The sequence below is a fragment of the Pongo pygmaeus genome, chromosome 9 (assembly GCF_028885625.2).
Source record: "Pongo pygmaeus isolate AG05252 chromosome 9, NHGRI_mPonPyg2-v2.0_pri, whole genome shotgun sequence".
Lineage (NCBI taxonomy): Eukaryota > Metazoa > Chordata > Mammalia > Primates > Hominidae > Pongo > Pongo pygmaeus.
In genome coordinates this window covers 1,408,586-1,420,845 of record NC_072382.2, presented here as the reverse complement: position 1 = coordinate 1,420,845, position 12,260 = coordinate 1,408,586, and the positions used below count along the sequence as shown (strand labels likewise).

At 55.8% G+C, this 12,260-nt stretch overlaps 1 protein-coding gene across 1 annotated transcript in view; it reads left to right on the top strand.

The window, feature by feature from the left end:
• MOB2 (MOB kinase activator 2) overlaps nt 1-12,260 on the top strand; it is a 70,716-nt gene that overhangs the window by 55,854 nt on the left and 2,602 nt on the right. Inside the window, exons 2-3 of the mRNA XM_054437793.2 lie at nt 3,404-3,564; nt 3,800-3,893. Of these exons, the coding sequence (XP_054293768.1) occupies nt 3,404-3,564; nt 3,800-3,893 (255 nt within the window). The remainder of the gene's footprint in view (nt 1-3,403; nt 3,565-3,799; nt 3,894-12,260) is intronic.

Sequence of the window (12,260 nt, the reverse complement as noted above, 5' to 3'; positions counted from 1 at the left end):
GCAGACGGCTGAGTGGGGTCCAAGGACCACGCCCTCCTCAGAGGCGGTGCCTGCGAGCCTTTCTCTCTCCTGCACCCCACACACCGCCTGGTCACTGTATTTTCCAGGCCTGGGCTTGGGGACTTGCATTTCTGGGCCCCTTGTGCCTGCCCCACCCCTTGGCGTTGACCTGTGGTGGGAAGTGCCAGACAAGGGCCACCTCCTGCTGCTGCCCACTCACCTCAGGGTCTACAGGCTCGACTTCCATAGCAAGCGTGCTCTGGGCGAGTGGGGGTCTCTGAGCCTGGAGCACCCCATTCCTGTGGGCCGTGGGGCCTGGCCAGGATTCCATCCCTGTGATAATGAAGTCGACGCTCATGGCACAGGTGCAGGGCACTCGGTTGTGCTGTCCTCATCCCTTAGGGCGGATGAGGAGTGGGCGACTCCCAGCCCACTCCCCAGCTCCCCCTGCCTGTGAAGCAGTGTGCACCTGCTGTGGGCAAGGTGAGGCCCCTTGTGTGTTGACTGTGTGGTTGTCTGCGTTTTCCACGGGAGCCCAGCAGCTCTGATGCCTCCCTGTGCCTCTTCCCTTGCCCACCAAATTTGTGTCTAGCAGGGATTGCCTCACTTCCCAGTAGGGATCAGTTACGTGCTGGGTGCCAAGGAGGCCGACTGGCACAATGTCATGGGTACCACTGGCGAGAATGGGGAGGGTGGCATTTGACAGGCTCTTAAAGGACCAGGGGAAGTTTGCTAGGCCTGGTGTAAGATGGGCAAGTTGGCAGAGCAGCAGCTGGTGCCCACAAGCAGGGTGTAGACCCCTGTGGTGGGCAGGACAGGGCATCTGGAGCAGGGAGGAGGGAGGTGAGGCTGGTGAGTGTGTGGGAGGCAGGAGGGAGGTGGTTCCATCTGGCCCGGCCCCTACCAAGTGCATGGTGCCTGCCAGGCAGGACCCAGGCTCAGAGCCCACCTGTTGGAATAGTGTGAGGGACTTTGTTTTGGGGGCTGTGCACACAGCACCTGCCTTTCTGCTTCTTCCAAGTGGTCACGGAAGCCCTGTGGGTGGGCTGAGGTCCAGGGTCCACTCCCCGGTCCCTTCAGCGCCATCTCTGTCCTGCCTGTGGCCAGGGCCTGCTCCCACAGTCCTCCCTCCACATCCAAGGACTTGGTCTTTCTGTGCCCCGGGGCTCCTAGCCAGCAGCACAGGGGGAACTGGGAGCAGGGCACAGGGCCTCGGCACTTCCCTGGGTGAGGGGCAGCTGGGCCACTGAGGCGGTGACTGGGCAGACCTCTGGGCCTGGACGGTGCAGATCCTGTTTCAGAGCCTGTGAGCCTGCGGGGGGCGCCACAGGGTTGTTTTCTCCACTGGGCAAAGCCGAGAATGACTAAGGACGAGAAGGGTGTGACGGAGGTGTCGTGTGCTCTGAGGCCTCCTCGGCAGCTGCCGCTGGCTTGGACCGAGCAATGGGCTACCTCAGGATGACTGCTTCCTGCCCGGGCCTGGGCCCTCGCTGAGAGCCTGCGCTTCTGGGAAGGAGGGCACATGAGGTCAGGGAGATGTGGGTGCTGCCAGGCGTTCGGGGCTTTCCCGTGGAAGTCCCTCTGTTGGTGCCCGCACAGCCATTCCTGGAGCAGAGGCCATGTCCTGTGCGTCCCCTTGGTCCTACTACCTTTGGGCCAGTGCCCGTCCACCTGCCCCATGGGAATGAGTGACCGGGTCCAAAGAAGGTAGGCTTGCAGGAGGCTTGTCTCACACTGCACCAAGCTCCGGGGCCCGGCCAGCCCTGGGTGCTGGGGACAGGGTGAAACTGGGGGAGCAGCTTGGGGAGGCCCAGCCTGGAGGGCCTCGTGCGTACTTTTCTTCTGTGTTCTAGGAGAGCAGGTGTGGACGGGAAGAGGCAGGGAGGCTGAGGCGCCAGTGCCGGAGTTGCGGCTGCTCACCACCTCCTGACCACAGCCAGAGCCTGGGAGAGGGAAGCCAGGTCTCCAGGCTCTGCCCCTGCCCAGCCCTCTCTGAGGACCGGAGGTGGAAGGTAGCCCCAGCCTGGAAGGCTGGCAAGGGGGCAGGAACTGTCAGTAGGGCAGCCTCCCTGAGTGGGCCCTGGGGCACACCCTGAGAGTGAGCGCGCTGACAGCTGCTCCTGCTGGCAGCCCTGCGTGACCACCAGGTAACTGCCACCTGGAGCTTGCCAGTTGACACAGCTCCTAAGACACAGAGCAGGGAGATGGCTTTGCCCAGGCGGGGTGTGGTGTGCTATGAGAGCACAGGGCAGGGAGGTGCAGGCCCACCTGCCGGTGGTCAGGGCCAGGCCCAGCGTCATGGGGAGAGCCTTCCCTGTGGTGGGCGCGCTGGGCGTGGCTGGCAGAGGCTGGTGTGGAGTCTGGGCGCCTCACTGTGCTGGGGCGAGGGGCTGCAGGCTACACGGAAGCTCAAGTCCCTGTCTATCCCACCCCTGTACTATGAGGACCCCGACTGCCCACGCTGCATGTGGCCTGTCCACACCTGTGCTTCCTCTTCCTCAGACTCCATGCCCTGTGCTCTGGAGAGATGGCAGAGTGGGAGTGCCAGGGCCCAGGGGCCCTGCCCCTGCCCCTGCTCCTGCCCCTGCTCCCTGCCTGGCTCTGGCCGCTCCCAGCACTGCCCCCAGAGGCCTGCACTGGTCGCCTTTTAAGGCGAAGATCTGCTGTGAGAAGCTGAAAGGGAAACATTTCCCTGGCATTCAGGGAGCATTTTTCCTTTCTCTTTCTCTTAAATAAACCATTAGCAACTTTTCAAAACAAGAAAGGAAAAAAATAAGGACAGGGTCAGGTTGCCGCAAAGACCTTTGGCCCCCATCCTCATCACCCTGTGGCCTCCCCAGGCCTGGTGGACAACAGGGACACTGGAGCTGCAGGCCAGGCTGCCGCCTGATGCCAGGGGCCCCGTGCTCTCAGGCCAGCCAGGAAGGCAGGTGCCCTGCACAAGCTCTGCAGTATGTTTTCACCGGGGCCACCAGCGTCAGGGGCAGGGACAGGCTGGCCAACTCAAAAGAAGCCAGGAGTGAGAGGGTTTGCTTCTCCTTTCCTTCCAAAAGCACTGGAAAACTGGAAGGTGGGCGCTGGGGGCCCTAAACCCTGGGCCCCTCTGTGGTTGGAGGACGTGGTGAGGGGTGAGGATGCCCTCTGTGCAGGGGCCCGTGTGGCAAGTGGGAGCGCCAACCCTTCTTCCCAGGAGGCGCCATGCAAGGCAGCTCCACTGGCCCCTCTGCGGAGCAGCCTCACTGTTGGTGTCCCGTTGGTGTCCTTTGAGCCTGGCAGGGAGGCAGAGTTGCCCCGATGGGCTCGGCAGCTCCCTGTACACCTACGCTGGCCACAACTGACCCCATGGGCAGGCCCTGGGTCTGATGGGCACGTAGAGACCACACCATGTCTCTTCTCTTGGCAGGAAGTCCAAAGCCAAGCCCAATGGCAAGAAGCCTGCTGCGGAGGAGAGGAAAGCCTACCTGGAGCCTGAGCACACCAAGGCCAGGATCACCGACTTCCAGTTCAAGGAGCTGGTGGTGCTGCCCCGCGAGATTGACCTTAACGAGTGGCTGGCCAGCAACAGTGCGCGGGGGACTGGGGGCGGGCCCCTTCCCTCCTCCCTGCTCCTCCTCGAAGCCCCTCCTCAAGGAGGACCCCCATGGCTGGTGCTCAGCAGCCCCCTGCCGCGAGGGGAGAGTGTGGCCCGTGGACAGGCGGAGCTCACCCAGCCGAGCTCCTGCACCTGTTGCTGGAAGCAGGGGTGGACGGGGTGGCTCGGCTCTGGTGTTTTTCACATCTGGCTCCTTTTCTCTTCTAGCCACGACGTTTTTCCACCACATCAACCTGCAGTATAGCACCATTTCGGAGTTCTGCACAGGAGAGACGTGTCAGACAATGGCCGTGTGCAACACGTGAGTGCTGCCTGGCTACAGCCCGCTTTCTCTTGGGAGACGCGGTGGGCTCTGAGCCCCCGCTGCCCCAGGCTTCTGTCCTCTCAGATTCCGTTCTCACCTGGAGACCCTGAGAAGTCTTGGCACAGGCCCTCCACGGCATCCATCTTCCTGTTGAAAGGCCACAGGCTGGGCCAGTGGCCCAGCCACCTGGGTCCCCACTGGGGCCCAGAAGGTGCAGGAGCTGGTGGGGGTTGATGGGCTATGTTTCTAGAGACAGAGATGTTTCCAGAAGGAATGCCCTAAGATTGCAGAGAGCCCTTCTCTGCTGGCTCCTGTGATAGCTCTGGATGGGACAGTGAGGGCTGGGCTGGGCAGGCCACAGCTCCTTGCTCGGCCATTCGTTTCATGGGGGCTCAGCTGCCTTTTCCGTGACCGTCCAACATGCCTGGTGCTGGTAGCTCTCTCCTGGAAGCACTGCACCCTGATTTCCTCAGTAAGTGGGCGTCGGTTAGTGGCCCTGAGCACCCCACTTGCGTAGCACAGGAAGGAGCGCCACCAGGCCTGGGTTGCTGAAGGCAGCCTTGGAGGCTGCAGGCAGGAGGAGACTGGGTCTGCTGGGCTTAGCCTGGGACGTATGCAGCTGAGGAGGGCGGAAGCTTTTCCCTGATGTCCCGTTGTTGTCAGTGCACACAGGTCAGGGACAGAACGTGTGCTTGTGAGTGCGTCCTGAAAGTCATCCTGCCCACAGACATGGCTTTCCTGGCCCTGGCACAGGGAGATGTGGTCCCCAGACAAAGCTGAGTTCTGCCTTCAAGAAGCCAAGGAGAGCTTCTGCGCAGGCAGGTGACAGGCATCCCTTTGGCTTCAGTCCTGCTGGGCCCTGCCCTCATGGCCATGATGGGTCACAGCTTGGTTTGGTTATGGGTGACACTGGGGCAGGTGCAGACAACAGCTGGCTTCACTCTCTTAATTCCCCAGGAAAATGAGGTGTCACAGCCAGGCATGGCCCAGGAAGATGGGGACAGTGCTTATGGCTTTGAGGGGAGTAAGCTCAGTGTGAGACAGCGGTGGCCTCCGTGGATCAGGCGTGGAGATGGGTCCTGACGTGGCAGGGCAGCACCCGAGAGCTACGCGAGAGCCTTGTGTCCACCTGTGGCCAAGCGCTGGCTCAGCGCCTCTGCTCCTGGGCAGGGGAGGCCTGGCACCCTTCCCAGAGGCTCTGCTCCTGCGTGTTTTGTGGTACTGGGTTTGTTTGGAAAAGGGGTTCTTGGAGGAGTGTAGGATGTGGTGTTGGGCAGACCTACATCCCCTTGGAGGGCCTAGGCCACCCAGATGTGCCTCTTGGTCCTTCTCATCTGGAGCTGGCATCATGATGGTAGTAGATGTGTGTGAATTAATTGCATGTAATGCCTTCCCAGGAACCCTTTCAAACCAAGGGACAGAAATCCACTCAAACTAAGAGAAACATGGAGACTTCTCAGAGGGCCTCAGGGCCACTTGTCACCCAAAAGACCAGCAAGTCTGCCTGGGTCGTGTGAGGGCCCTGGGATTGAGGCGTGTGTCCTCCCTGCTGGGGCCTGTAGGACAGTCCCAAAAAGGCTGATGTCTGACTCCTAGGGAGAGGAGAAAGGGGGCGGGGCCAGAAACACATTGCAGCAATAATGGCTGAGAACTTCCCACAAAGATACAAACCTGCAGACTTAAGAAGCTAAGCAAACCCCAAATAAGGCTCACAGATACGTGCAGATGCACGCAACCAAATGCTGAGAACTGGGGGCAAAGAAAAAGCCCTTGGCAGCCATCCTCTGTCAGCAGTCAGACGGCGGTGGCCTGGTACTGACGAGATGCCACAGTGAATGACCGTGGCACTTGTTAGAAACCTGGGAGGCCAGAAGGAAGAAGGAAGCCCCACACATCTTCCAGTGTGGGGAGAAAAGAAAGGTCATCCCAGAATTCCGCATCCAGCCAGTGTCCAAAGTCACTCAAAACCAAGAGCCCTCACAGCCAGCAGACCTGTTCCAGAGGCTCCCTGCAGAGTTCTCCCAACAGGAGGGCCTCCTCCCACTGAGTATTTGTGGAGACGCCAGTGATGGTGCGAGAAGACAAGAGCAGTGTCCGGCAGCGCCTGTGCAGTGCCATTCCCAGGGCGGCCGTGGGGCCTGTGCAGTGCCGTTCCCAGGGCGGCCGTGGGGCCTGTGCAGTGCCGTTCCCAGGGCAGCCGTGGGACCTGTGCAGTGCCGTTCTCAGGGCGGCCGTGGGGTCTGTGCAGTGCCGTTCCCAGGGCGGCTGTGGGGCCTGTGGCGGCGGTGGGGCTGTGGCGGCCGTGGGGCCTGTGGTGGCCGTGGGGCCTGTGGGGCTGTGGGCAAGAGAGCTGCTATGCTCCAGTGGAAGCACATGTGTGGGTGCAATGGAGAGCATGTGGGGTTGACGTGCATGTTACAGCCCTTTGAGCAGGCCTTGCAGAGCTTATGTGAAGAGACGCACTCAGAATCAGAATAGGTAAATTTAAATGAAATACAAAAACATTTCAGTGGCCCAAGAGAAAGCAGGAAAGAAGAAATACCATAAGGAATGAGAAACAGAGGCAACAAACAGCAAATAGTGGAAAACCTAAATGCTAACAGATCGACAGATGGGACTGGGCAGCTTATGAGAATGGATTTTTAAAATGAACCAACTCTCTGGTGTCTACAAGAAGCTCATTTGTCGTATTTCATTCGGGATGCTGTCACGAAACACGATAGGCTAGGTGGCTTGTGAACAACAGAATCTTATTTCTTGCAGTTCTGGAAGCTGAAAGTCCAAGGTGAAGATCCACTGTGGACCAGGAAGGGGACACTGACCACGTCACTGGGTCTGATTAGCCAGATTCAGTATCTGGTGAGGGTCTCTTTCCTGTCCACAGACAGCGTCTTCTTGCTGGAAGGAAGGCAGGGCGACGGAGCCACCAGTTCCGTTCATGAGCGTTCTGCCCTTGCAACCTCATCACCTCCCAAAGGCCCCATCTCCAGATACCCTTGCGTCTGGGGTTAAGCTTTCAACATAGGAATGTGGGGCATAAGCATCCTGTATGTCGCATCACTCTAGGTGCTGTGGTGCAGGCAGGTGAGAAGTAAGAGGACAGAAGATGTGCTGAGAAAACACACATCAGAAGGAAGCAGAAGTGGCTATGTCAGTGCCAAAGGAGACTCCGAGGAAGGAAGTGACCAGGAATAAGAAGGTTATCTATTTAGAAAAGGAGCAGCTCTTGAAGAAATCCTGCCATAAATGTGTGTGCGCCAGACAACAGGGCTTTCCACACAAAGCACACAGACGGACTGAACGGCACGGAGACACGGGTAGAAATCACATGATAGCCGGGGATTGCAGCCCTCCTCTCAGTGATAGAGCCTCATGGACAAACTCAGCGAGAGCCTGGAGCCCGATGACCCCACCAGTCGGCTGGATTGAAATGACACACACACACTGCAGCCTCAACAGCAGAACACCCATCTTTTCAACTTCACAAAGATTAGCCACCAAAATGGAGCGTACCTGTCACAAAAGAGCCTTTAACAAATTTTAAAAAATCAAAACTATACGAAGTAAGTTTTCTAACCATGGTGGAGTTAAACTAGAAATCAGTAATAGAGAACAGGAAAGTCTCCAAACACTTGCAGACTAACACAATTCTGAGTAATCTATGGGTCCGAGAGGATGCCTCAAGAAAAAATTTTAACAAACTGTACACAGGAAAATACAGCATGTCAGAATTTGTGAGACACAACTCAAGCAGTGCCTAGAGGGGATTTATGGGATTAAATGCTTTCTTAGAAAAAGAAGACGACTTTCAGTAATCTAAGTTTCCAACTTAAACTAGAAAAAGAGCAAAGTAAGTCAAAATCAAGGAGAAGAAAGTAAATAAGAACAGAAAGCACTGAGATTGATTTTGAAAACAACAGGGGAAATCAGTGAAATCAAAATGTGATGACTTGGAAAGGTAATCAATTGGTAAACCTTTAGTAGGTACAAAGATAAGAGAGAAGATGCAATGATCAATAAAAAGGAGTGAGTGTCACTAAACCCTGTGGATGTAAAGAGGAGTATCACTGTAGACCCAGTGGATGTTAAAAGGATAATACGGAAGTATTGCAAAAAAAACCCCTCTGTGCACCTGAATTCTATGGCTTGAGTTAAATGGACCAACTCTTTGGAAAGCGCAGTATACCAGAACTCGCCTAAGATAGGTAGTGCCATAAGGTAAGAAGAAAGAATAAAAGGCATCCAAATTGGAAAATAAATAAAACAATAGGCCCCTCTTATCTACAGTTTCAGTTACCCACGGTCAACTATGGTCTGAAAATAGTAGATGGAAAATTCCCGAAATAAACAGTTAATAAGTTTTCAACTGCATGCTGTTCTGAGCGGCGTGATGCGGTCTCCCGTCCTGCTCCAGGCGTGCCTCCTCCCTCGGCCCAGCTGTGCCTCGGCCCCCGTGCAGATCCACTGCCGCAGTGCCAGGGTGCTCATGCTCAGGTTGCCCTTATTTGACGTGAGGCGGCCCAAAGCGCAAGAGCGTGATGCTGGCAATTCAGATATGCCAAAGGGAAGACAGAAAGCGCTTCCTTGACCTAAAGATGAAAAGGCGTAAGTTCCTGAGTAGAAAGAAACAGATTGTGTGTGAGGTTGCTAAGATCTAAGGTAAGAACAAATCTCTTCTTTATGAAATTGTGAAAAAGGGGAAAAAAGTCACGTTAATTTCGCTGCTACACCTGAAATTGCAAAAGTGACAGCCACAGTGCGTGTTGAATACTTGGATCTGTGGGTGGAGAAGGTGAGAGGATGGGAACAGCAGCGTGTTGCCATTGAGCCTGCAGGAGACTAGCAAGGGACCCCCTGAGATGCGACCCCAGCCACTCACTGCAACTGATTGTCCTCAGTTTATAAATTACACTGGGTGTGGTGGCTCACACCTGTAATCCTGGCTACTCAGGAGGCTGAGGCGGCGGATCACTTCAGGAGTTCGAGACTAACTTAGCAACATAGCGAGACCCTATCTCAGTCAATCAATCAAATCTGCCTGTCTTTATCTTAGTAATGTATGTATAGGAGAAAGCGCAGCATATATAGGGTTTGGTGCTCTCTGTGGCTTCAGGCATCCCCTGGGGGTCTTGCAGTGCATCCCCTGTGGATGGGGGGGGATTGCTGTATCCCTGTGCACACATAGTGTGATTGGGAAAACCTCAAGGATTGTAGCAAGTAATAATAAATTTAGCGAGGTCAACACACACAAATCAGTCATAGGTCTGGATATTAGCAATGTGAAATTGAAAACTGAAATTAATATTTAAAATACCATTTATAATAGCTCCAAAAATAATGAGATCCTTAGTTATAAACTTAACAAGACATTCCCAGGATCTGCACCCTGGAAACTACGAAATGCTGTTACAGAAAATCGAAGGTCTACGTAAATGGAGAGACGCACTGCGCTTATCACCTGGAAGATGACTCCGAACGCAAATTCTCCCCCAAACTGATCTGTTGATTTAGTGCAGTCTCAATCCAAATCCCAGCAGAGTTCAAGTATAGACCAGTTAGTTCTAAAATTTATATGGAGGGACAAATTAACTGAAATAGCTACAATGATTTTGAAAAAATAAGAGGAATCTCACACTTTTGAGACTTACTGTGAAACTCTAGTAATTAAGACAGTGTGCAGTGTTGAAGGAACGGATACAGAGCTCCATGGAACACAGTAGAGTCCAGAGATAGCCCCCACACAAACGTGTGGATGGAGAGTCCGGAGATAGCCCCACACAAACGTGTGGATGGAGAGTCCAGAGACAGCCCCACACAAACGTGTGGATGGAGAGTCCGGAGACAGCCCCACACAAACGTGTGGATGGAGAGTCCGGAGACAGCCCCACACAAACGGGGCCCTCAGAGTTTTGACAAAGAGCAAAATAAATTTAAGGGAGAAAGGATAGTCTGTTCAACAAATGCTGCTGGGAAAAGCAGTCATTTGTGTCAAAAACCAAACACTGACCTAACCCTCATGCCTCATGCAAACATCTAAAACTACAAAGCTTTTGGAAGAAACCATAGGAAATTCTTATGACCTGACACTAGGCAGCAAAAGTCAGAACTTTTGCTTCAAGACACTTTTAAGAGAAAGAAGACAAACTCCAGGCTGGGAGAGAAAATATTTGCAAATCACACATCCCACAAAGGACTGATATCCAGAATACATAAAGAAGATACACAACTCAGCAGTAAGAAAACAAAACAGTCCAGTCAACTGTCAGCAAAAGAAATGAGCAGAAAGAGGGTATAAGGATGGCAGCTGGGGCAATCCTGTGTTGTTAGCAATTAGAGAAAGGCAAGCTGAAACCATGGGCAGACCCATGTCCACCTGCCCACATGCTGGTCGGGACACTGGTGCTGGCCAGGATGTGGCCACCTGGGACTCTGTTCTGCTGGCAGGGACACAGGTGAATAGATGAGCACGCCATGTCCGTCTCTGCAGGGGCGGTGTCTGGGCAGTGAGGAGCCGTGGACTTCCGACACGTCTGCCACGTGACTGCATCCCAGGGGCCTCCGTGCAAGAGGGACCCAGATCGGGAGGATCTGCACGGTGCGATTCCTTCCTGCGGCCCATTCCTGAGGGGCCATCCCCGGGGTGCTGGGGGCACAGCAGCACAGGTGTGAGGGGCCACGTAAGCCGCTGCGTGTCCTGATGGTGGTTATGAATGCGTGAGTCCACGTGTGGATAAAATTCTTAGAACTATATACCAGAAACGGTTTACTGATAATTCAAAAAGTACAGGAAACAGTGGTGTTCCATCTTTCAGAACAGATGGGACAATCCACAGTGTCCCTGAGTTACTGCTTTCTCTGGGTTTGCATCATGGAAAAGGGTTTCCGTCTCTAACCTCCACTGTTTTGAGACCTGTCGCACACCTGTGGCCAGGTGCATCAGATGTCAGCTTGCAGTGTCAGGGTCCCTGGAGCCAGTGTCTGACTCCTGCAGAGTGCTGGGCCATCCTGGCTGGGTCCTCGCTCTGGAAACATGGGCCTCAGCCTGGCCCTTAGGGGCTGGGCCTCCCCTACACCATCTGGGAACCCCAGGACATGCGTCCTCTACATCGTTCTCAAGGAGCAGATGCTGAAAGGACTGTTGTCTCTGCATTCTCAGAGGGTCTGACAGCCTGGTGGCGATGCCCACGGTGAGGCCTGCAGCCTGGGCAGGTGGGCGCGAAGGTCATGCAGAGCTGCCCCAGGGGGAGGACGGCACCTGAGAGGCAGGTGTGGGCACTGCATCCCCATCCTCATGGCCTGTCCATTTTGGGGCCGCACCTCCCCTTCGGGTGGCCTGACTCAGCCCTGCACAGGGCACACATGAGAGCTCCTGGTTTGCGTTCTGGAGGTGGGTGCTGGGAGGGGGTTGTCCTAGGGCCCTGGTGGTGCTGGGAGGTGGCCTCGTAGCTGTTCCTCTTGCAGAGGGCGGGGTGCCAGCATGCAGGGCTTGCAGTGTCATCCTCTAGCCTCTTGGTAACTGGTGACTCCCCCTGGAACCTGCAGTGCACAGGCTGAGGGGCGTCTTGGACACAGCAGAGGGGTGCCCAGAGACACTGGAGGCCCTGTGTCCAGCTGGGAGGATGGCTTCTCTGGCTACGCGGGAAGTGGGCGAGCCCCCAGTGGCCCTGTCTCAGCCCTCGGGCCGTCTCCCCAGGTGCTTGGTGGGCTCTGGAACCCAGGGTACGATGTTTGGAGCTGGCCAAGAGAAGAGCGGCCTCCGGAGTGGAGCCTGGGTCCATCCTTTTCAGCACTGCCCCACCCAGGGCCATTCCAAGAGGAACTGTGGCTGGATGAGGAGAGTGGGAGCGGTTCATGTGGAGCCTGGTACTGGGAGACTGCCCGTCGGTCTAGCTGGGGCAGTGGAGGCTATGGTGGTTGTGGCCATGGTGTGGAGGGGGCGTTTGCTCAGTGGCCAGTACTGTTCTGTGCTGTGTAGTCCATTCCCACCTGTGGTGAGCTGGGAGCTGACTCTCAGGGAGGAAACCCCGACTCATAGTGTTGGCCGTGTCTCAGGTGTAAGCACTCCCACCACAGCCCTCTCCACTGCCTGTGGGTGGGGCTGCGGCATCGGCCCCAACGTGCCCTGGTTCAGGCCTGCAGGGGCAGCCACTGTGGGCATGGCCTTGGAGGACTGAGACCCAGCACCGTGGCGGGGGGAGAGGGGTGGTGGCCGCCAGGTGGGTACCCTGGGTCTTGGTGTTGTGCTGGGGGAGGAGGGGTGTTAGGGACTGGGGGTCACCTTATATTTACATGAACTAGAGCACACCTTTGTTGTCATGGTTGGACCCAACAGTAAGAGGCAAACCCAGGGTGTCCATGTCCCTA